We start from the raw sequence: 26856 nt of genomic DNA on the forward strand, positions 1-26856 counted from the left end.
ACATTAATTCACAGTTCCTAATAGGTAGCCTAAATCTGATTGTTGTACTACCTCTTCATGAGTGATGTGGTCACAATAAGAGATGCAGAGCAATTCTTCTCAAGCAACATTATTGGAAAACATTTAATCATTTAATCATGTTGGTTGTGCACTTCTATGTTTCATAAGCATATACTGCAGTTGGTATAACAACACCCTTGAAGAGTTTATCTTTGTGGTAATACTTGGTTATAGACCACATTGGAACATGGCCACTGCCATTCAAATTCAATAATGTCCTTATCTATATCTCTATCAATAGATATAATGCTGCCAAGATAAGTAAATTGTTGGACTTCTTCTGTAGCATGGCTATGGACTGTTAGAGCATATTATCACTTCTAACATACATACACCGTATATTCTCAAAATTTATATGTAGGCCAACCTTGTTGACCTCATTATCTAAACTGGTGGTCATTTCTTGCAATCATCCCTTTGTTCCGTCAAGTAGGATGATATCTATGCATTGCTCTATACTCCAAAGTCCTTGAATAGGAAAAATAAGAATGGTGTTAGTATACCAACCCCACATTACGAATACCAGAAACAAGGAGTATATTTGAGTATAATTTTCATTTTCTTTGAATCTGAATAGTTAGTGCTTGAATCAAAAGGATTAGATAATTTTACCTGTGCCATGATTTGACAAGGTTTTTATAATATTTTAATAACAATGCATGAAGGCTGATGGAAACACTTTCAATAAGAAATAAGAGTAACGAACTTGTTTTTTAACAAGTTAATTATCACTGAGACAGCAGTGTGTTGTTATTTTTTTGCTTTGTGTGCATTTTTTTATGAATGCTTCTTCTTTCCGCATTATAAATAAACTCTAATCTCTCTTAATAGTGACATGATTTAGAGTAAGCTTAATTCAAAAAGAATTGATTTGTCATACAGGAATCCCAAATATCTACAATTTCAGAAAGAGGGAGGCTAATGCTCTTCCTCTGAATGATCCAAGGACAGGAAAGATGAAGAGGACAAAATATTTTCTCTCATTTCTATCCCATCAATCTCTGAGCCAGGGTGACAATTTATTTTCACACTATCTGTGTTCCTTAGAAGTTTGGACCAAAGGAACATTTCATGGGTGTGTGTGTTTTAGTTCTCTCTTACAAGAAGCCAAACTTTGGAGGAAGACTGTGTCCTTTAAGCCAAGGCATCTTACAAATAAATAATTATCATGCTTTTCATTATAAATCCAAAATTCACTCTAAGAAAGAAAATGGCAAATGAAAAGTTCTATAACTCTCAGTAATAATGAATATAAATCCCATACAACTAAACTCTTAGGGAAAACTACTGAAGTTGAGTTTTACAGCTATGCATCTCTAATCTCCTGTTTTAAAAAAAGCATAGAATTTTTCAATTCAGAGATTGGAATGCCTAGTAGCTAGAACTTAGTGGAAAGGAAAAATGGAAAAGGCCTTCAGAAAAGGCAAACTGCCTACATATATCAGAATAAAAGTACAATTTAAATTTAATTATAATTAAATACAAAATACAATTTAGTACTTAATCCATAATTCAAGGTGTAATGTCAATTATCATATATTATTATGCAGATTGTAGTTAATGCATAGAATTGGTAGATTAGGAGTGTACACATAAAATCATGACGGCTGAAATTGTTAATTTTTAATTCCACCTTTTTTATTAAAGTATGAATGCCTTTAAGCTGCAGAATACTTTACATACATTGGAAAGCAATAAGCATATTTATTAAAGGTGCAATTCCTCCTCAGTATGTTCCCATGATAAATCTATATGCTCTAATAGTGACTGCATACACACAGACACACCCACACATACATACACACAGGTGCATATTCAGACACAATGAAAAAGTCTTCCATAGCTATCTGCTCTGATTTGCTTTCTTTTAAGGCTTCTGTAAGGTGCCCAGTGCTCCTAACATTACCACAAATTATGAACAAGACTGCATAAAGTGCAATATTACCTATATATTAGTAATCAGCACTTTGTCTTTAAAACATTAAAAAATACTTATGAACCCTTTCATCTGTGAGTTAAAAACATTTCAGGAAATATTAACATGATGTTAATATTTCAGGAAATATTAGCAGAATATTAACAAACTTTCTGCCACCGAACTTGATCTTAAACATTGTTATACTTCTCAGATTAATATGCTAGTTTAAACTGAACCCTGGAGCGCAAGTAAATAAGCTAATGTAGATTCTGTTTGTGGCAAGACTGTTGCAAAACTAAGGTTTGTGCCAGGAGCAAGGTAGACTCTACATTACAGCCCAACTAATATATATTCAGGGTATTCATCCTTAGGCAGTGGTCGATTTATTGGACAAGGTATAAAAGAGGGAATTTACATTCAGGTGTCCCACCATTCACTTGGCATCCCTGCAGTTCATCTTTTAAACAATGGCACTAAGGGGGAAATATGTGACTGGAAGTACATTTTAAAAGCTTAAATGAATAAAATAAAATATAGGATATGATTATAATGTGTAAATGTAAGCATATGTCAATACTCAAACTGTGAAATGTGGATTAATTGTTAGGCTGTCAAACTGCAGGTAGAAATTTCAGCCCGGTAAGTGGTAAAAAGAGAGCAGTAGATCCTCAAATTGTATTCTGCTTGTCTGTAGAAGATGATCTTACTTACTACCATATTACATGCTAACAAGAAACTCTGTAAGATCTCATTGTTAAATCTGCTCAGTGAATTTCAACAAGGAGACTGAAATAATTTACAAACCATAAGACAAGAACTTGAATTCCAAAGCTTAGAATAAGTTTGAAAGGTGAAATGGACAAATGACTAAACAAGAAGCTTTATCACATTAAAACAAAACAAAACAAAAAAAATCCAGCAGCCAATTTCAATGTTATGTAATTATAATAAAGAAGTATATTTTCAGGAAATTTTCTGAATCGCCTTTAAAAAAAACAAAAAAACAAAAAAGTGATTAGTCAAATTTTGGAAATTCATCATTCCCAAATTGAATGGTTGTTCATTCATTTCATATATATATATATATATATGTTTATGTTCCCAGGGCCATTTTTGCTGTTGCTTAACCATCAAAAAATTGAAATTCAGCCATCATCGGATTCTAATTCTTGAGACATTTCTTCGGAGGAGCTATTCCTGTGGATCCGGCCATCACTCTTCATGCTATGGAAAGTTTTTTTAAAGGCCTCCATCATAGCATGAGCTAACTTCTTTGCCTCTAGCTTGCTCTCACATTCTACGGCATGACAGTCCATCTGATAGGACAAATCATCATTGATCTCCCGATATATCCAAGCAAAAATGTTTGGGCTCACATGGTGATCAGCAGTGCAGTAAGCAATACGAGCAACCTGAAAGGTATCCATGTGGATAGTGGCTTCTCCTTTGAGGTCCAGATGATGAAGCCAAACCTGGAAAGGGCGGATTTCTAGGAGGGCATTAGCTGGGAAGATGTCCTCTCTAGCAAGGGTGTGCTTCTTCCACAATTCAATTACTGGCTTTTCTGTGCAACCGGACAAAAACTGCATCCCTGTTGTAGAAACCTTTCCCAAGTACGTAACCTGATACAAGAGAGAAAGAAAAAAGTTAGTCATCCTAATGCTAACATTATAATGTCCAGTAATTGTTCCACCAAATCCATCATTTTTACTGAAAATTTCTGCAGAAATCTCCAAAAGCCTATTTCTTTATTTTGGATTCATAAAGCTTAATACTGTAATACCGAGTTCAATATTCCTTCAAAATTCTGCACATTCAGGAGCCAAATAGCAGATCACAATTTAAAAAAAGAAAAAAACCCGGAGTCACTGGGAAAATCTATTACTAGCTTGGCAGTTCTCAAATGTACATGATGCAATCATAATACAAATACTTACACTCCTGGATGCTACTATCAACTGAATCTAAGTCATTAGGTGTGGCAACTTCCTGTTCCCTTCCCACAACCAAAATCAGTGGAGATGCCAGCAAGAAACTGCAAGACCTAGATATGCAGGCAAGTTAAATAGCATATTTAGTTAAAGTCGTCAAGGTTGAGAAACACTGTCTTAAACGTAAATGGCATGTTCAGAAAAGTGATTTTCATCACATCCTGATGAGAATGATTGTTGCTTTCATATTTACCCTAATCTCTGATTGTACTGCTGTAATCAGTGTCATGTCAAATTTTGCCCATGGATTCTCCACTTTGGAATATGCAATGACTGTTTTTCTGAGGACTACTTTTCTTTTGCATGAGCTATAATGGAGAGAGTAGGGGCAACATAAAAAAACACTTGTCATAGCTAAATATATAAATGGTTGAAAATGCTGTTTTTTTATTTGTAGCCTCCCAAGTGTAATATTTAAAAAAATCCAGTAATATAAGATATATACCTAGAAATAGGCTTTATTATAATTTTGTATTTTTAGGATGATGGGTAGAAGGCAATTGGAAAATTGCAATGTTTAAAACCATTAACCATCATTATTTCATTGAAAAAAGAATTCTTAAGTGTGTTGAAGTTACAGTAACTCATAGAATTTCTCAGGTATCATTCAGATGGTCTTCTCTTACCAATTGCCTTGTTTAATCACCATTCAAAGTGTTGATGGGGGGGGGGGACAATTTTGTGACCAGTGCTTTGATTTATAGAGATTGCAATATCCAACAGTTATGGGATCACCATTTGTGAGCTTAACAACCAGTTTCCAACAAACAAATTTAATGGTTGTGGAAGTGAAAACACATGTTGCCATTACATGATGTCTTGTATAACAATTTCAATGATTTGCCTAACAATAGAAATGGGAGTAACACTGTACGCCTAGTATGGCCATGTGATTTTTAACTTAGTGACTGCAGTGCTTAACCATTGAAACTAGTTGCTGGTCACAATTGTGGTTGCTAAAAAGGATTATCTGTAGTTTTGAATTCTAGAAATTTATTGCAATATGTGATGTGCAACTTATGCACAGTAGGAACTAAGCACAGCTGTATATCATGTTCAAACATTGCTATGCAACAGAATTTAGCTACCTTCAAAGAAGTTGATAGTCTTGATCTTCTACCAGGAAACACATACCTAATTTTCAACTGTTTCTTCCAAAAAATCTCACAATCTAAGATGCCATGCATTTTAAGGTTTATTAAAGAAAAAAAGAAGCAGCACAAAAACTTCACCATATTTGTTAGAGAGCCAAGAGATTAAAATCCCATATTATGCAGCTAATTAACAAAGAATGCATGTTATAAAAAGGAAAAATAATATCTACATAATCCATGCTTTTCTAATCTAAACAACAACTTCTGTTGGCCAAGATTAACTAAAATATAACTCTGGAACAGCATATGGATGTTTTTAGAAACATTTGAACTTGAAAACACAATTGTGGATTCGTAAAAAAAGTACACTGAGCACAATAGTGTTTGACAGTCAAAACCTCAATGGAAGAAAAATGCTTTGATGTTCATTAGACATCAACAATTATACAGAGAATTTAACACCTCGACTTTCTCACACAGCCCTCCCAACACACACTAGTTTTTAATCTTTAAAACCACAAACCTGAAAGACAAGTTATTGGCAAAACATGCTAAATTATAGGGGAGCATGTCCATCTGTTTCAAAAAAGATTTTCTCACCTGAAATACTGACATTGCACATCAGTGTTTCTCAAAGCTTAATGCACACAAACAGCAGCATTTCTGTGCATTTTCCATTAGATTAGATGAAAAAAATATTAGGCTTACAGATACTGTCATGATCAATGTTACCTTTCATAAGATAAAATAAATGGGAATCTGTGAATTTATATCAGTTTGCCTTATGCACTGTTTTTATTTGCTTGTAGAAAAATACTTTGAAATAGTTTTGATCAGATTTCAGGACAAAAGTGCTACAAGAAGAGAATGGTCCTTTCTACATTATATGCAGATAGATGTGGTTTTAACTCCATCTACTTCCTTTACAAAAAACAAGCAATATAGGTAGTCCTCAACTTATGACTATTCATTTAACTGAAGTTACAATGGCATTGGAAAAAGTGACTTATGAACAGTCCTCATATGACTGTTGCAGCTTCCCTGTGATCACTTAATCAAAATTTAGTCTTCTGACAACTGGCATCTATTCAGGTTGCATATCATCATTTACAATCATCCCAAGGGCCTTATGATAAGCCAAGTCATAAGTCATTTTGGACAAAATAAAATTCACTTAACAATTGTGTGAATAGCTTAATGACTGGGATGATTTGCCTAATGATTGCGATGAAAAATTTTCTAAATTACAATACTGCTTGTAAAATTGGTTGTGACTTGCTTAATAACCATATTACTTAGCAACAGAAGTTCCAGTCCCAATTGTAGTCCTAAATTGAGGACTACCTGTACAGCAATGAGGCATGAATGGTTATCCAATTTGGCACCATCAAATTATATTAGACTTCAACTTGTATGACTCTCAGCCAGTTTGCAATCTGAAGATTATTACTATTGTTATTTACATTGGTAAAGCCTGATTGACAACGTATGACTGACAATTATGCATTAAGTTTAGAAGGTCATTAAATGTCCAATGACTAATATAGTCAAAGAAGTTATCTTGCATGCTCAGCAACATTACACTACGGTATATCTGGTTTATTCATTTTTTTTAAAAAAAAACCTTTTTATATTGCCTCTTTATTATTATTTAAATTCATGATTTTGGACAGATAGCAATATCAAAAGAACTTTAAAAACCAGAAAGAATAGAAAAACGAGACACAAAAAACAGCAGCCAAGGGAAAAACTAATTTAGCGATCAAAATGAACATAATCCTTGTCTGTCTTAAACCACACCTTCTGACTCTCAGGCTTGATTTTTGCTATCCATATCCAGCAATACACAAAAAGAAAGTATCTTATATAATTTATTGTAATTATAAAAGATAAAATATTATGTACATTTAAAATATGGACATTTAAAAATACGAAATGTCAGTGACATTACTGGAACTGTATTCCTTGACTGCAGATAGAAGATAATTTATTTGGTGGCCTAGGATTTAGAACTTATTTTGAGAAGCTGAAAAGATCTGTAATAACCTTTCATTAGATATAAACACTCTTTTTCAAACAATGCTTTTCATTAAAATTTATGTTTGTTGAAAGTGTATTTCAATGCCCACTGATTACAGAAAGATCAGCAATGAATCTGCAATGCAACTATCAAGACAGAAACCTTTCTATTTTTTTAATTGCATTAGATCTCACACAATAATGCCAAAGTCATGAGATTTCATAATTATAATATTTCAGCTTTTACAAACACCAGGTCATCATGAAAAATTTAACAAGGTCTCCAGACCCTGGATATGGTTTTAATCTCTAATGTTATTTTATTGGTAAATTTGTTTGTGATAGGCTCTTTTCCATACTTAGAGGGAGAAAAAACTTAAATTCAAGAAATCACAAAGTCTATCTATCATTCCCTTCCTGTTTATACCCAAAGTCCTTATTTATATCTTGTCCAAACAATGCACAAGGAGCTTTTACGCACAGTTCTTATGTATAGAAAAAGATTCTAAAACATTGGTTGAAATTATGTAAATGTTTATTTTGTGCATTTCAGGAATTCTATTTCATCAAATAGGCATTTTTTTATTCCTAACTTTCCGTATTTAACTTTAATCTATTTTACTAGATTTAAAATATATAGATATATATGTAAGAATCATGGCTGTCTTCCACTATTACATATAGAATATCTATTAGTTTCTTGTTTTTTAAATCTACCTACATTATTTTTACAGATAATATTAAGAATTTTTAAAGTTTTCTATGGTATCAGTTTATGTTTTATTTTTACAAATTCATTTTCTCCAAAGTGGTTAATTTCTTGCAGATTTGGATTTTTAATGCATCTTAGACATGTTAATTTCTTAACCGATTATAAGAATAATGCCTGGTTGGCTTTCTAACAGTGCTCAAGAAGATCCGCCCTGCCCTATAATCACATTGGAAAAAAACTTTCAAAGAGAGAACAAAAGATGCAATTTATTTAAGCAAGCTCTTATTCATTCCGCAGCTTTAAATGTTGGTTGCCTTTGCAGACTAATTAGCTGAACTATCATTAAAGAAAATACTGCTTGCCTTAGATCAGGAAACGCAATTGTGAAGGGATGTACTTATTACATTACACAAATACAATTGCCTGGTTAGAGTTTAAACAAAATGCCTGAGCAATCTATTGGAGATAAGTCTTTTCAACAACATGATTCTAGAATATTATTTGAAGGCCAAAAATGTTAATTTATGGGTTATGCTCTGCAGATTTGCAGTGATATGTGGAAAATGTGGCAGCCTGGCTTGGTTCATATTGCTCTTTGAGTCCAGACCATAAACTCCAATTAACTTCCTTTATTTATGTAACTTCTCAAGTTATTTCCAGATTTGAGGACACATTCGATCCTAACTCAGGGATAGCCAACACTTGGGGATTCCACTGCCTTCCAGGCAATTTCAGAAGATCCAGATTAATATATATTTCTAAACTGTTAAATCCCAAAAGATAAGAGTCCTGCAAAGACTTGTTTCTGAGAACAGTTTGTCCACTGCTATCATAATGCATATTTTACTGATATATTCCCAATAGTCTCTCTGAAGTGCTAACAAACTTACAAAAAACAAAAGCAAATCAAAACAAATTATCTTCAACGGTGCTAGCTTATAACAATAACATTATTTTAAAAAATATTCAATCTAGTAAGCCTATTGAAATAGCATTATGGTTCAGGCTGTAATGAAATAAAACAGCTTTTTTAATGTTGGAAAAATCTCATTTTATGTTAAATCATCATTAAACTTGTAATCTCCAGGTAAATTGGACTAAAATTATCATGTGTTACAGTAGAGCAACAAATACTAACTGAAATTAGCATAAACTCAGTCCATCAATCCAAAAGTCCATTAAGAAGGCTGCCCCTAAGCAGGACTTGGACAGTATGTTTTGGCAATAGCAGAAAAGAAATAAAAATAACTGGATCAAATGAATATGAATCACTTGGTCATATTGGGTGACAATAGACATTGAATAAATAAACAAAAATATAGGCAAACCATAAACTATGCTGTGTGTGTGTGTGTTCATGATACTGGATAAATATGAATGAGTGCACTTTAATTCATTTAATTTTACCTCATGCATTACCAGGAAGATTGGAATACAACTATCCTTGGGAAGGAACGTTGGTCCTTATTTGAAAGTCTCTTTTCCGCAGGATGGTGGGAGGGGCTACAGCTGGGTTTTGTCTAAGACTGACTGGTCCAAAGACTGAGGGAAATTTCTTAAAGTATCCTCCTTTCCTCGAGGTCGCATGAAGAAGCTGGAAAAAACAATAACAAGAAACACCACCGCCCCAACCGCCCTTACCGTTCTGACCACTAAGAATAACTAATTAGGGTGGGATGTAGCCCCTCCCATTATCCTGCCGAAAAGAGACATTCAGGTAAGGACCAACGTTCCTTTTCCAGTAGAGATGGTGGGAGGGACTACAGCTTGGACGTAGCCAAGCTAAGTCCCAGGGAGGGAACTAGGTCCCAAGGAAGGGGCGGTCACTACTCTTTGTAGGACCCTACATCCAAAGGTCACCTGTGCTGATGGAAAACTATCCAGACGATAGTGACAGATAAAGGATGCAGGAAAGGTCCAGGTGGATGCCTGACAGATGTCCTCGAACGGGGCCTGGTGGCCCAAGCTGCCATTGTGGCAGCACTCCGAGTGGAGTGGGCCTTAATCCCCGCCAGAGGTGGATGACTTGAGGCTTCATAAGTAGCAGTGAATAGCCTGTCGTAACCACTGACTGAGAGTGGCAGAGGAGACTCTGGCCCCTAGGGAACCGGGCTGAAAAGATATGAAGACAGCCTCAGATTGATGAATCGTTGCCGTGCATTGCAGATAAATATGCAGCGCACAACGAACGTCCAGTCGGTGCCAAAGATGTTCCCTCTCATGAGAGGGAGCTGGGCAAAAATTAGGAAGAATGACCTCCTGCCTCCTATGAAAGGGGGAATTGACCTTTGGGAGGAAGGTCAGGTCCAAACTGAGGACCACCCTATCCTGATGGAATTGACAGAGGTCATCTTTGGAGGATAATGTCCCCAGTTCAGAAATTCACCTAGCGGATGTCACGGCCACTAGAAAGGCTGCCTTAAGTGAAAGAAACTTCGAATGCACCATTCTCAACGATTCGAATGGAGCCCCAGTCAACGTCCTAAGGACTAGAGGGAAATACCATGTGGGGAAGTGGTATACTGGGGAGGGCGGATGTTAGCCAGTCCTTTTAGAAACCTCTTGATTAGGAGAACCTGAGATGAAGGAAAATGCCCATCCCCCACCAGAATGGAGGACAAGGCTGCCACTTGTCTACAGAGGGTGCTAGGTCCCAGCCCCTCATCTAAACCTTTTTGCAAAAAGTCAACGACTTGAGCCACAGAGACCTCGACAGTGACAATGCCAGCCGGCACACACCAGTTGGAGAACGCCGACCGTGATGCATTGTAAGTACGGGTGGTCGACAGGCGCCTGGAGGCCTCAATGGTGGAAATGACCCTAGCAGAGAGGTTTGCATTCCTCAGGAGGCGCAGCTCAAGTGACAGGCAGTCAAGTGGAGCCACTGGGGCTCCTGGTGGACCAAGACCCCTTGGCACAGGATGATCTCCTCCTGAGGAATCATCCATGGGGGAGAGGTGGACAGTAGTTTTGGGCAGAATTCCTTTATTATTCCTTAATAATAAAGTCTGCCAAAAACTCTAGTGATTAGGACTGTTATATTGTAACAATTCCTCTTAATTGGATTTTTCAATGTGTGCATCTACTGCACAAAGTCATTCACCTAACTCTAGATGGAAGATGCCCATGGCAAAAGCATATTTGGACACAAGAATAAAAATATGTAATTTATTTAGTTAATGTATTAATTTTTTTTCTGGCCTTCTCAATGATAAGCAGATTCTACTTGGCTTATTCTAATTTCTCAGTTCATTTTTTTTGCTTATCAAACACAGCCAGCACATAATTTGATGTTTCAACAGGATTCTTAATGTGCAAAGACAGTAAATATTATGGCTGACACTAACAAAGTTTGAAATGATTTGTGATGTATTAAAATGTCCTTTTGAAACAAAAGAGCTTTATAAAATGACACTATTATATTCCACAGGATATTCTTCTTTGTCTCCGATGCCAAATTTGTCGGCTTTCAGTCAAAACAAAGGACTGCTATTCTTTTCGCGAAGAAGTAATTCAACTTGTGACATTTACTGTACACTATTCTCTTGGTGCAAACCATACAGAAGGCTGCCAAGAGAAATCAACATGTTCAGAGAGCAAATCACATCAACACTTCTTTTATTCTATCTTAAAACCAAATCTTGATTGATAAATCTTTAGATGGAGTTACAAAATGTAAAGTAGTACTCAGGGCAACCTTGAAATAAGTCCTGCCATTGCTTGTCTGCCCACAACGTAAACAGCTAATTCCAGTGTCTGAGGAGTTTTATTGACATGTTTGTTTCCAAAAACTGTAAAAAAAAAAAAAAGACCACTAAAATGCTGATAAGACACTTTTGTCTCAACCAGGGGTGTCAAAGTGGATTTCTTCAAAGGCCAGATTAGCATTGTAATTCTCCTCCAAGGGCCAGCTGGGTGGAAGAGATGGGACGGATGCCTCCCATAGACTTTGCCAGCCAAAACAGGGCACAGGGGGTACAGGTGGACCCTCACATCCCATTTTGGCCACCAGAGTCCTGCAGGAGGCCATCCTGGAGCCAGCCATGACCCATTTTGGCTGCCAGAGGTCCTTTGCTATTTTGGGTCGGTCCTTTGCTATTTCCAGGCCGGCCCTGGAATTTAAGCACCCTGCAGGGCTGATCCGGCCCACGGGCCTTGAGTTTTACACCCTTGGTATAGATGAGATACAATTCTGATAAAAGAAAGGTTGGTCATAGTTAAATGTAATGAATTGAGCTAAAACTGGATTGAAAAACTGACAGTGCCATGCTGCATTATTATAAATATAGGTATTTTTCAAACGTGGAATAAATGAATGAGAATAAATCAAGATTATAATCTATGGTTTATAATCTTTCTTGTTTGCTCTATATATTTACTTTTTTGTATTGTGTTTTTAATTAATTTTATGATTGTTTGCTGCCCAGAGTCATGTGTTTGAGATAGGTGGCCAGTAAAATTTATTTATTTATTTATTTATTTATTTATTTATTTAGTTATTTATTTATTTATTGATTGATTGATTGATTGATTGAATGAATGAATGAATACTGGTTTTTTTTTTAAAAAAAAATAGTCAGCTGGGAAAATACTTTTGTGTTCAGTCCAGCTCAGTCCATTATTCAACTCTAGTTCAATTGTTCAATGCGGTTAAGAAACTATGTATGAGAATTTCCTGTTTTAATACGTAAAAGAGAATAAACTATCAGAGAACATCAAGCAAATGTCCAAAACAAAAGATCTGCCCAAGAAAACAACGCTTTTATCTCTTCAACATTTCCAAATATAGATGAAATGCTATGGAAGTCAGGTCACCCATTACAGTAACATTCCCACACTCTCAGTCAAAATCTTCTCTTTTAACTTAGAACAACAGTCTAATCTTACAGCATGATTTCAGCCTTCACTTCTACCCAAGTAAAGGAATTGTGGAGATTATTAACAAAGTAAGAAATAAAAAACCTTATTTTTCTACTTTTATAAGATGACAATCTGAGCTACAAACAGATTTATGGAATGATTCCATATGGGTCTATAGTGGTCATTTCAGGAAATACAAAAGTAAATATTTAAGAACATTGACACGATAGAAAATTAGAATCTTTAATTATAAGCACATGCACACAGAAAGACACAAATCCTTCACATCTACTATGAAAGAACGCATTTTTATATACATTAGGAAAACATCAGAAAGCATATCGGAATAATTGAACATATTCTAGATGAATGCACAAATATTACCACATTAAATTGCATGCTTAACCCATTATCTAAATAAAAGATAATGCTATTGGTTTCAAGTGGCAAGAATAACAGGACAGATAATATTTCAGATAAATATTCTGGGCAAGACCCCAACATTTTATATGAATCAATAGATGAGATTGCTTGTACTTTCCACTGTTTTCCCTAAGTCATAAATCAGACAAAATGTTAAATTGATTATACTAAACAGCTCAGGCACCATCAAAGCTGACACCAGTGAGAGCATAAAACTGTGATGGCAAACCTATGGCATGTGTGCCACAGGTGGCATGCGGCGCCCTCTCTATGGACATGCCAGCAATCAACCCAGCCCAGCTCCATCACGCATAAGTGTGCGCCTCCCACCTGCCAGCTGGTCTTTGGGTCTCTGCCATGCATGTGCAGGGTGAATGTGCGGGGGCTGCTCACATTGCATTTTGGTCCTGGAAGGCCTCCTGCGTCAACCTGGAAGCCAAAAATGGGGCACCGGGGGGGTGCACATGTGGGAGAGCTTGCATTGCATTTTAAGCCTGGAAAGCCTGCTGCACCAACCTGGAAGCTAAAAATGGGCAAGGGAGTCAGAGCGCATGCATGGGGAATGCACACGCATGCATTGGGAAACTCTCATTGCATTTCTGAGTTTCATGTGTACGCACTTTGGGCACTCGGCACCAAAAAGGTTAGCCATCACTGGCATAGAACAACTCAAAAGAAGTAGTGCAAGCTCGGAAGATGTGGAGATATCTGACCCATAGAATCGTCAAGAGTCGGATATGACTAAATGAATAACACCATCATCATTAAACAGTTCAGAATTCTAAAACAAATATTCACTAATAAAAATGTATAGTTGCAAAAACTACTCAATGCTACCATTATAGAGACTGTATTCAAAACCTGTTACATTAGTTAAAGCACTGCTAGAATAACAGTGCAGTGTAAGAAGAGATGCAAATAACACTGAAACACAACATGAAGCATTTCAATGCACAATGGGTCTATTGAATCGTAAATGTTTTATTTTAACAAAATAATTCACTATATAAGAAATATAAACATGCATTTTATACGTATACTATTCTTGTAGTAATATCTTGTAGTAATTCTTAGTAAGAACTAAGAATTAAAAAATCTTCCCGTGAATTATTCTTCACTGCATTTTTAGCCAAACAGATTGCTTGAGTTTTATATGGCATCACCTGGCTGAACTTGATTAAGTTTGGAACTTAAGTAAAACCAAGTCTGTCTGTCATTAAATTTATATGCTGCCCATCCCGCATATAGGCTCTAGCAGTTGTGTAGTTTGAATGGGACTGTCAGGAATGTAAAATAGAAAGGGAAATCAAAAATCATTCCAGAAAAGGACAAGAGTAAATCTCACCTATGCTGCTGCCAAAATTACATGGTAATATTTGTGCAGTTTGGTCATAATCAGGGGCTCAATATCACGAAAAGGCATCTTTGCCATTAGGTTTGCTTGAGATAATAAACGTGATCAGAACCTTAGACATATGAAATGACATATGAAAATCCTTGTTAAAATATTGAGCCTGTGTAGTAATCACATTAGTCAATAGATCTCTAACTCAAGTAAATTTATGAACACGTTATTTCTTCTGCTAAAGAGTGCTGTCTAGGGATCCATTAAAAAACCCGAAAAGTCCAGCATGCAGTTTTTGGAATTAGTTTAGAAAGAAATGCAAAGTATTGAGTTGGCAGTTTTCTCTCAAAGAAAGAACAGTGTCAGAATAACTTTAAGTGTCTTCATTAATGCCCAGTTAGTAGACTTTATATATAAGCACAAATATTACAGAACATCTCCAGTGATTTCTTTTACAAAGAAAACTAAATTTGAATAAGTGTATCTTTCATTACTTAGAAAACTGAGAGACACGTAACAATACCAAAGGATGTCATTTAGCAGAGCTTGTTATTGGAAACTAGGAGTAGATGACTTTAAGAAGACAAAATACTTAAACATTTACTCAAATGGACTCTCGTGTTTTTTTTATTTTAGTTCGTACTGTAGATATGTAATAAATCCTCTGGCAATGTAATAGAATACACAATACTTTATTTTGAGATTCTATAGTTTGTTTTTGAAATTGGCTGAGATGGGTGGAAAAATATTTTTTAAAAAACACACACCTCCTTGAGGCACAACACAAAATGTGCTTCATGTAAAAGCAAATTTGCTACGGAAACGCCAACTGCCATATTTACACACTGGAGCTAAAATAGTGATACACTTAAAGCCATTTTGGTAGATTAATACTTTTCTCTTTTTGAACTGAATACTAGTCATAATGATTTTTAAAAATATACATCAAGGAAACTTGGAGGCAGTCAATTCTCCAATCAATGACCAAGATACAGGAGGATAGGATTGGACTGGATGAAAAAGAAATTTTCTCCCATTTTCAAGCACACAGTATTTCTCATTTCATGTCCCTTGACAGCATGGTACCTTTTCAATATTAGAAGGAAAGAATTATTTTTCAATATTTCAACTAAGTTAGAGAGGAACTCTATTCATTGTTTGATATCTATCAGTTCAGTGAATGCAAATCCATTTATGCAGAATGGCATTTCCATTTATATGTAAATGAAATATAAGTAAAGTACAAGTAGGAAGCATATTTAAGTTTTCGAAGAGATTTCTATTGCTGTCTTTGTAGTCTTTAAATACTTATGTACTAATATTATGAATATTAAATTATCAACCTTTGCTTTTTTCTTATAGGTATTGCAGAAATTGAGTATTTTAAATGTTCATTTATTTAAAACAAGATAAGATATGCCTATCTTAAGAACAATTTTGGCATGACCCAGAAGAAGCTGATTAAAAAATAATTAGATCTTGTTTGAGTTCATTAAGGAAATAAATGTTTAACGGATTTTCTAAATATGTGAACAGCCCATACTTGGCCATACTTTCTGAGATTATTATAAATTAAAGTAAATCCACCAAAATCATATGGTAAAAATTATAAAATAGCTATAGATTGTGAAAGATCAATGTATTTTCAGCTTCTTCAGTTGAGTTACATGAAATATTATATAAAAGAGTATATGAGTTTCTTTTTAGCATAAAGAAGAGGAACCAATTAGAATTTTATCTTTAGTAAAAGATAATATCCTTGAGTCTGGGTAATTTTTAGTCTTGGTCAAGTTATTAGATTATGTGGCTACATATTCAAGGGTTTTGGAATGATATGAATTATCTGGATTCATTTCAATCTGAGTCCATTTATTAAATAGGTAATGGTTTGGTCATTTTTGTGGACAAAATATTGTTTCTTTATTCTATTAAACTGCTTGGCAACTGTCCTTAACTGTGATATCCTTCTGAATTCTGGGAACATTATTTTACAGTGATACTATCTTTGAAGATCCCATTTAAGAACATCAGACAGATGCTTATTTAAAGACATAGTTGTTGGCCTAGGAATTTTATTTTATGATTTAACATATACATGACAGCACTCTGAGTTTTTTAGTATTATATATTATAAGATATAGAAACCAATTTTTTTAGTTACTGGAATACAGGTAGAGAATAGAGCCTTGATGGCGAACCTACGTTACAGATGCCTAGAGTGGCATGCGGAGCAATGTTGCGCGGCATCACCCATTCCTCCTTCAGGTTTCTGGCGTGCATGTGCATGTGATGATCAGCTGGACTTCGTACGTGCGGCAGTGCTAGAAACTGGTAGAGCTGGTCTTCAGTTTTCTGGCCTGAGCTTGTGCACTGGCCAGCTGTTCATCATGCATGCATCCATGCCAGTAACCAGAAGTCTAGATGGCTTGCACCATTGGTGGGGTTCAAAAATTTTTAGAACCTATTCTCTAGGTGTGGCCTGTTTTGTGGGAGTGGCTCCACAGTCATGTGACCGGGTGGGAATGGCTTGGCGGTCATGTGACCAGGTGGGCATGGCCAAGTTGGACAATGTGGTGAAACTCACTTAACAACGCTCTTGCTTAACAACCAAAATTTTGGGCTCAATTGTGATGATAAGTTCCCTTCCTTCCTTACTTTCTTCCTTCCTTCCTTTCTTCTTGTGTCTCTCTCTCCCACTTATTTTCTTTTCCCTTCCTTCCTTCCTTCCTTCCTTCCTTCCTTCCTTCCTTCCTTCCTTCCTTCTTGTGTCTTTCTTTCTCTTCCTTCTTTCTTATCTCTCTTTCCAACTTTCTTCTTTCTTTTCCTCATTATTTCTTTCTCTTAATCTCTCTCATACACACACACACACACACACACCATTTCCCTCATGTTTGCCACTGACAGCTCTCAAAGAGAAAGAAGGACTCCTGCCTTGGGAAGGGGTTGGGATAGATTATCTCCATGTTCCCTTGCATCCCTCTATGTTCTCTGTCCCATTTAGTCACAAACAGCCCCATTCACTTTAAAGTTGGTTGCAAACTCCACTCACCCTGCGCACGCCCTGGTCCCACCCAAGGAGGCCAGCAGTGGGGCGGGGGAAAGGGGGGAGTCTGTGGCTCTATGTCTCTTGATCTTCTTCCCCGCCTCGGTTCTGCAGGTGACAGGTGATGCTGCTGAGATGTCGCAGCCGTGGCGGTGGTGGGGGAGTCGGGGTGCAGCCTGCCGAGCAGCGTGACTCACAGCTAGCCTAGGAGCAATAGCTGCTGCCACCGCCAGCCGCACCGTGCTACCATTGCTCATTACCATTCAGGCCGGAGGCCGGGCACACAGAGGGGGCATGGTGACAGCAAAGGTAGCCGAGTGGTGGCAGCGCTTTGGTGGGCACTGAGGGAAGGAAGGAATGAAGGAGGCAGCAGGCTCCTTTACCCTTGGCTACACAACCTCCTTTCATTCTCTGCTGCCCAAAAGACTGAAGTAGGGAGACAGAGAATAAAAGGAGATCGCGTAGCCAAGGCAAAGAAGCCTGCAGCTTCCTTCCTTCACACATTCAGGGGGAGTTTTCTCGCACGCCTTTGGAGAAAGAAGGCTTGCGAGAAAGCCCCTCCCCACTGCCCAAACGTGTGAAGGAAGGAATCTGCAGGCTCCTTTGCCCTTGGCTATGCAACTTCCTTTCGTTCTCTGCTGCCCAAATGAGTGAACTAGGGAGACAGAGAATGAAAGGAGGTCGCGTAGCCCAGGCAAAGGAACCTGCAGCTTCCTTCCTTCACACATTTGGGCAATGGGGGAAGGCTGTCTCGCACGCCTTTGGAGAAAGAAAGAAGGCATGCGAGAAAGCCTCCCCCACAGCCTCTCAAAGGCGGGGCGTTTGGTGAGATAGCCAATCAGTGAGCTGCAGGCGGGGAAAGCATGATGCAGATGGGCGGGGCGAGGAAGCAAGGGGAGAAGGCAGGAAGGAGGGTTCCGGTACTGCGCCACTGGACAAACGGGTTCCAAAAGGTACGCTAAATTTCCCGAACAGGTTCTAGCGTACCGATGAGAACCAGCTGAAACCCACCCATGGCTTGCGCACATGCTCCCGCCACAAACCAGAAGTGGATTTTCTGGCATGTGCAAGCCAGCCCCTCTTCCAGGTTGGATCCCATGCTCCCTTTTCAGCACTCAGTGCTGAAAAGGTTCGCCATCACTGGAATAGGGATTCGGATTGTAATGGACAGGAACATATTTCTCTGAGCTTCAAAACTATACATACAAGATTGCATGCAACTATAGTAGTACATCAAATGTGAATATCCCTGGAGATAAGAAAACAGCCATGGGTGATATATCCCACTAATATGTACAACTGCCTTTGAGAAGTATTCAAAAACTTCAGCAATCCAAAACTGTTTACAGGTAGTCCTCAACTTACAACTATTCATTTAGTAACAGTTTGAAGTTACAATGTCATTGAAAAAAGTTACTGATGACCATTTTTCACACTTGCAACCATCGCAGCATCCCCCTGGTCAAATGATCCAAATTTGGATGCCTGGCAACTGGAATGTACTTATGATGATTGCAGTGTCCCAGGGTCATGTGATCCCTTTTTCCAAAATTATGCTACGCAAATTCAATGGGGAAGCCAGATTCACTTAACAATTATGTTACTAATTAAAAATTTCAAATATTCATTTAACAACTCTGGCAAGAAAGGTCCTAAAATGTGGCAAAACTCATCTATCTGCAACTGTGCATCTGATATCATAAGTTGAAAAATCAGAGAAACTTAGGCACATTGTTCTGTCAAATAACAGATGGGAAAAAATAAATTTGTTTATTTTCTATTTGTAAATTAAAGCGATAATATCTGCATTAAACTATCTATCTAAAGAGGACAGAATGCTATTTCATTCACTTTGCTTCTGAAACATTCTGGTATCATGCACATTGTTGATCATAAAGTATTTTTCCTTTAGCTCTGGAAGATAACTTTCCTGACCTTTACAGTAATGAAATTTTTTAACGATAGCACAAAGAGGAATGTGTCTAACAGATGAGACCTAGGCTATAGATTTCAATGATGCAATTGCAGAAATAGCTGGAACTTCTCCAATAGCCTATCATAATTCCATATGTTTTATGTATTAACTTTTCAAAGCAACAGACAAGAATAAGTAGCATAGTTAGTGTGTCAGAGTTAAAACATTTCTAAGTTTTAAAGATTTTTCAGGATGCAAGAGTTACAGCTTTCTAATATCAAGCAAGTCAGTACAGCATTGAGGGATGCAGATCTTCCGCAAGAGAGCTTTTGAAACCAAAAGGCACATGGTATTTGAAAAAAAAAATAGAACTTGACCCAGAGGTCATTTTCAGTAGAATCTCTGTAATTCTAATCTGTATTTTTCTATTATGTAACTGAAATTGTTTTACAAATGGAACTATGATCAATTATGCATTTAGGTTATCCATGTATGCACATAATATAAGGCTGACTAAAAGGATTGTATTAACATACCAGAAAGTGTGTAGAGTGGGACCTCAGGTCCCGTACGGCTCAGACCATGAACAATACAGGTACTGACTGAAAAAATCCGCTAAATGTTTCACTCAGATCATGAACACATCCTCGGGTGCCAAATAAACATAGCTGCAGAGATTTCCCCTGCCGCGGTGATTTCCTCTTCCATGCTATTTTTTGTGTCTGTGCATGCATTGCTTCTGGTCATGACCAAATTGGGCGCCGACCGAAGTCCTGGAATGGATTAGGGTCGGCATCCGAGGTACCACTTACAGCATGTATCCTGTTTATAAAAAATAGTATAATATTTCCTTCATTTCTCTCTCAACTTTAATCCAGAAAAGTTGGCTTTTCTATTTTTCAGCTACTTTCTTTACATGCCTGATATTCGTTAAATAGGTGAAGGTACAGGTTTCCTTATCCAATTGTGTACGACTCTAGGGGGGGGGAGTGTCTGCTTAGCCGAGGGAGCCAGCATTCTCCATAAACAATTTTGTGGTCATGTAACCTGACTATATGCCAAGGGGCATGGAATCCTTCCTACCAAGTGGTACCTATTTATCTACCTAGATTTGCATGCTTTCAAACTGCTAGGTTGGCAGGAGCTGAGGCAAGTAACGGGAGCTCACCCCATCACACAGCACTTGGATTTTAAAACCAGGCTGTCAGCTTTCCAGCTGACAAGCTCACTGTGTTGAGCCATCATTCTTTAAATAACTGGCTAAATAATAGTATTAAATACATGAATGGTATTATTGAACCTAACCAATTTCACCAGTATAATTTTCCATCAAGTTCTTTTCTCCAAAGCTTTCAGGGAATTGAAGTCATATTTAACTTTCCATTCACCATAACCTTGTTTATGAATTTCACTAATGCATATATTCTGCTATGGAATGAATATTGCCAAATGCAATGTCAAGTATTAAAAAATTAAATAAAAATAAAATATAATGTGACTGACAGCATCAATAATACCATGAAATAAATTAATTCCCATCAATAAGGAGCAGCTATAAACAAGATAGTCTATAAAACATCATTGGTAATACATGGTGACACTGTGTAACCATTTAATTATTATTCTGCTTCCTAGGCAAAAATTAAGGCTAATTTGAATTTTAATTATAATATTAATAGGAACAGACTCTATACCTTCTAACCATTTTGACTTCTAGAGAAAAGGCATTATATTAAAAACCAATTAATGGGAATTAAGATTTTTAGAATGATATTACTGAATCCATGACACCCATCCACCAAAATCTTCATGGTGACGTATAAAGGAAGAATCACCTGATGTCCTACTTTCCATCACTATTGTCCTAGAGATGGGCCATGCATAAAATCCTACTTTTGTAATGGTTAAAAAATGGTTGAAGCTGAAATTATCAAAAATTCCCTTTGAGAGCATCCATGTTAATCACATGCACATTTGTTTCCAGTGGTTTTAAAAATTCTGTGACTTGTAAGATATGGATTGATAGATTATGATAATTTTTATATTTATTTCTGTACCATTTTAATCTTGTTCATGTCTTTCCCTCTCTCTCTGCTTTACCTGTCTTTTGTTCTATTTTGCTATTAGCTTTTTCTTATTTGCTGCTAAATAAACATCAAGCTATTTTCTTGCTAGCTGAATTTAGCAGATGTGTCCTTGCTCTGATATGGATAGACAGATTGATAGGTGTTATGCGGGGTGCAAATTGAACTAGAAATCACCCACTATAATTTTCCAAGGATTTCAGTTCAACATCAGGCTGTTTCAGACAACAACCAAATTGAATTCCTGCGATCTCTTTTCCACAACACTTAAAATGTGGCTGCCTTTTTGGCCTAACTTTCAATCAATTACTCTGATGAAGACTTTTGATAAATATGAAGATTTACAACAATAAAATCTTGGTCTAATAAAAATTCTGAATTCTGAATATTGTCCTAGTGATACATAATAGCTATACAAAATAAGTTTGTTCTTTAGTTATTGATTTACAAATAATTCTGAAACAAATAAAATCTAAATTAAAATTAAAATTAAAATTGCATGTATGTCTACTGCAAGATGTAGAGAACAATTCTTGGCAAACTAATATTAAGAACTAAAAAGTTATTTACAGCAAGTGGAGGTGCAAGTACAAATTCTGTCAGCAACTGCAGAGGGCAGGTATCCCATACCAGCATATCTTCATGTACAATGTACAGTTTAGAAATAAAAAGAAATTGCATGGTAACTCTCAATTGTGATTACATTGATCTTCAGAATTAAAAAAAAAATCTTCCTGAATTATTGCTTTGTTGTTCAAGAATGTTCTCCATATTCTAATATGATGAATACACAGATCTAGGAATATAAAGTCTAGGGCAGAAGTATGCTAAACATTGACAAGAATGGTTTTGCAACAGCAATAAAAATTGGAACAGGTTGAATCTATTCAGTGGAGCTGTTATGTGCCTCCAGGTATTTAATGGAAGACCACATCCATTCTATATAAAGGGTTTTATTTATTCAAAACTTGGCTGCCCCTACTCTTCCTCAGTTAACATCAATTTTCGGTAAATTCAATAAATAGAAATTTAAACGTTACTTTTCCACATAGTGAAAAGCATATGTTAAAGCAATATCGAAATAAGATGCAAGTGAGAAGTATATGCTGTATGCATGCCTGTATGTACTGACCTAAGAAGCAGTACAACAAGACAGGTGTTTTTAGTTAATCTTTTTTGGAATGTTGTACTGAGTGTGCTTTAAAATCATGCACTAATCTGGTTAGCCTTGGAATATATGAAAAATCAAATATGATAACATTTATTCCTGCATGACAGTGCTGTTGTGTTTATCACGGGATAAAATACCACCAATATGCGGACGATACACAGTTGTATCTGTCCGCCCCGTGCCAACTCAATGAAGCGGTGGACGTGATGAACCGGGGTCTAGAAGCCGTTAAAGACTGGATGAGAGCAAACAAGCTGATACTCAACCCAGACAAGACCGAGTGGCTGTTGTGTTTCCCTCCCAAAAATTTGACCAACATACCATCACTCAGGCTGGGGGGACAAAACTTACACCCCTCAGAAAGGGCCCGCAACTTGGGAGTCCTCCTGGACCCACAGCTGACTTTTGACCACCATCTCTCAGCTGTGACCAGGGGGGCATTTGCCCAGGTTCACCTGGTGCGCCAGTTGCGGCCCTACCTGAATCGGGAGGCCCTCACAACAGTCACTCGAGCCCTTGTGATCTCCAGGCTGGAATACTGTAATGTGCTCTACATGGGGCTGCCCTTGAAGAGCATCCGGAGACTTCAGCTAGTCCAGAATGCGGCCGCGCGAGTGATCGTGGGCGCACCACGGTTCGCCCACATAACACCGATCCTCCGTGAGCTGCACTGGCTACCTGTCGATCTCCGGGTGCACTTCAAGGTCCTACTCACCACCTATAAAGCGCTCCATGGTAGTGGATCTGGCTATTTGAGAGACCGCCTTCTGCCAATTACCTCCCTGCGTCCCATCAGATCGCATAGAGTTGGCCTCCTCCGTATTCCATCCGCCAGTCAGTGCCGACTGGTGACTACTCGGAGGAGAGCCTTCTCTGTTGCGGCTCCGACACTATGGAACAATCTCCCCGTGGAGATTCGTACCCTCACCACCGTCCAGGCCTTCCGCACAGCCCTCAAGAACTGGCTAGCCCGTCAGGCCTGGGGATAAGTTTATTTTTGCCCCTCCCGAATGCTGAGTGAATGTTGAGTTTTACTGTTTAATTTACTTTTGTGCACATTTCTTTTTGTATTGTCCTACACTCCCTTCCTTTTTGATTGTAAGCCGCCCTGAGTCCCCTCAGGGAAAAGGGCGGCCTATAAATGTCTAATAAATACCAAAAAAAATTTTTAAAAAAATCATAACAGGCCTGTCATATCTCAGATATAATGAAGTTTGTAAGAAATATAACAAACACAGAGGTAAAAGTTTCCCTTCCACTTTTTCTTTCTTTCTACATATAATATTATTAAAATACTTTCTTCTGCTCTTGTATATTTGTTAGCAAAAACAGCTGTTTGGTTTAAGACAACTGAGAACGGTTAATATCTGTCACCTTAGTTTTTCTAAAGCAGCTAGCTTGCTAGTCACTTTTCTCAATGTTACCTGCCAACCTTTCTATATTAATATTAGACCACATCACAGATACTTTAAATAGCAGCTAACCTAAGGTGACCAGATTTTCAGATTGGAAAAGAGGGACACCCTTGACCGGGGGGAGGGGGGGGGCTTGATTAAAAAAAAAATTTTTTGTCAAAAGGTCACCCCAGGACACTGAAACCAGCATAAATACGAATCTGTTGCCAAACAAAATTTTGATCACGTGACCATGAGGATGCTGCAACGGTCGCTAAGTGTGAAAAATGGTCGCAACGGTCGCTAAGTGTGAAAAATGGTCATCAGTCACTTTTTTCAATGCCATTGTAACTTTGGTCACTAAATGTTTTCCCCCTCCTCGAGACTCCTCACTTAGCGACCATCAGAAATACGAATCTGTTGCCAAACATCAACATTTTGATCGCGTAACCATGAGGATGCCACAACGGTCGCTAAGTGTGAAAATGGTCGCTAAGTGTGAAAAATGGTCATCAGTCACTTTTTTCAATGCCATTGTATCTTCCTGATTATTAAAAGTGCAAATTCACTCAGTGTCAATCATGACTCCTGAGTCCATTTCAAAGTATTGTGCATAGAAATTTTTAAAATGGCTTGTTTCAATTTATTTTGGATAGAATCTTTTTTTAAATAGTCTAAGACAATTTAAAAAAAGAACCAACACAGAATACCACTATTTTAAAAAATCATATGCACAATAAATAAAATATTATTTTAAAATACATTGAGCCTATACTCCTTACAGTAAATGACTCATCTGGAAACAAGCCAATAGCAGTTTTGTGCTTTAAAATTTACAGATTTTCCAAAATCAGCTTAAGTCCAAATATTTAAAGACCACCCCCCTCAAAGCTATCTTACCAGAGCTTTAAATATCTTCTGGGGAGGCCCTGCTAGTAATCCCATTCATGACAAAGGTAGGGCTTTCTCAGGAGGAAGGTCTCAGCTTGTGCCCATCCTTTGGAAACCTCCTCCAGAGCAGGGAGCCCTAACCTGCTGTCCATTCAGGAAGGCTGTACAAATTATTCTGTCTTCTAGAATCTAGAGCCATTGGGATTTAATATGGTTTTATCACTGGATTTTCTTTTTATTGTTTTTGTGGAATTGTTACAATGATTTTATAATAATATAATTTTATTTGGCATTTTTGTTGCTGTAAACTGCTGAAAGCCCCTGATAGAATACAAATTATTTAATAATAAATTAGGAAATGTGTAGCTGTTTTCTACACATTGGTTTGTTTGAACAGCTGAAACCAAGCCTGTTCACCCAAGGCAATTCTAGAGTAACATGTGCTTCAGGACAACCTCCCTCTTAGACTGCTTTTTAAAAATGAATTATGCCTTGCTTTTCTATATTATCTTCACTGACACTGTTAGTTTTATTGTTTTCTTGAAGAGATATTTTATTATTCTTTTGTAAATCCTTTTGGATTTTTTCATGAAGAATTCCAGTATAAAAATAAAAAAACAACACCATAGAGTAAGCTATCTTTTTCAAATACACTTGCAGTGGCAACCTATTACATATTACCTGGCAAAAGAAATCAGTGTTTCTTAAAATCTCTCCTTGGAGTCCAGAGGGTCAGACCCAATCAAGGGTACTCAAAATTCAAATTTGCCAGCCTATGTTGAAATCCCATCAAACAATTGTGAGAATCCACAGTAGCAGTGAATACTTAGATTTCAATATTTAATGCAATACATATTGATAAATATAACCCATACAAACAAATACCATTTTGGGATCCTGAGAGAAAATTTTTAAAACAAAGACAGTAATATAGATTCAGGCGGCTAACACATACAACTGTAATGTTTTGAACATATTTTTCTCTCTACACTATACAGCCTTCTGATGCATGAAATGAAACTCTTACTCTTAACTCTATAGGCACACAATCTTTCCAGTAGTTCACATACTAGTTGGTAACATCTTAATTTGAGGCTTGATTGGAACATTATACAGTTATTGAAAGACAGTAAAATGGACATCAACAATCTCACACCCTGCTCAAAGTTGTGACAGCAAGTTTAAATTTTTGACCTTAACTATCAAGAAAAAAAACAATTTTAAAACTGGCATGTCAGTGACTTCTTAAAAGTCAGGATGTCTGGTCAAGATTAAATTGCAGGTAGATTTCTTATCACTTTCTAAAAAGAGAAAAATTCAGAACATAACAAATAAAAGGTTGTGAATTTCACAGATGAAACAGAAAACCACAAATGGGCAAATATGACCTACAAAGGCATGAATCTCCCATATTATGGGAATCCCATAAACCCTGCAGATGTTCATAATGAAATTATATTTAACTATTTGGGACAGAAAGACAACACAGACTATTTTTTAAAAAAATTCACCAATATCACACCATAAGATTCTTTATCTTTTCTTTGCAACAATTCCTAATGGCACAAGAAATCTCCATCAATATCTATCCCCAAGAAGAAAACTCTTCTTTAACAGCAAAATAATGTAGAAAAATTACAAACAATAACTCTTTTCAGCTTTATGCACCACCCCAGTAAACACAAATGTTTGATCAGAAAAAATATGTCCAAGATAGGAGCAATAAGCTATACACCATGATTTAGGAGTTTGATTTTTTTCAAAAATAAATGCTAAAATACTAAACTGTATATATGCACATTTAGGTAAATAGTGTTCTGTATACCTTCTCGGAGGCGGCGATGGATCCCAATCACGAACGGACGCCGCCAGCAGATAACTTCCACGCGATTCAGGGGCTTTTGCCAGGCGGCGGGACCCCCGAAAGCGAGAGAAA

General features: G+C 37.0%; 1 protein-coding gene across 3 annotated transcripts in view; it reads right to left on the reverse strand.

The window, feature by feature from the left end:
- Positions 1-1676: 1676 nt before the first annotated feature.
- PID1 (phosphotyrosine interaction domain containing 1) overlaps positions 1677-26856 on the reverse strand; it is a 79890-nt gene continuing 54710 nt past the window's right edge. For all 3 annotated transcript variants that reach the window (XM_032225804.1, XM_032225805.1, XM_032225806.1), the window contains exon 3: positions 1677-3600. In XM_032225804.1, the coding sequence (XP_032081695.1) occupies positions 3124-3600 (477 nt within the window). In that variant the 3' untranslated portion in view covers positions 1677-3123. The remainder of the gene's footprint in view (positions 3601-26856) is intronic.

Source organism: Thamnophis elegans, chromosome 10 (genome assembly GCF_009769535.1).
Source record: "Thamnophis elegans isolate rThaEle1 chromosome 10, rThaEle1.pri, whole genome shotgun sequence".
NCBI lineage: Eukaryota > Metazoa > Chordata > Lepidosauria > Squamata > Colubridae > Thamnophis > Thamnophis elegans.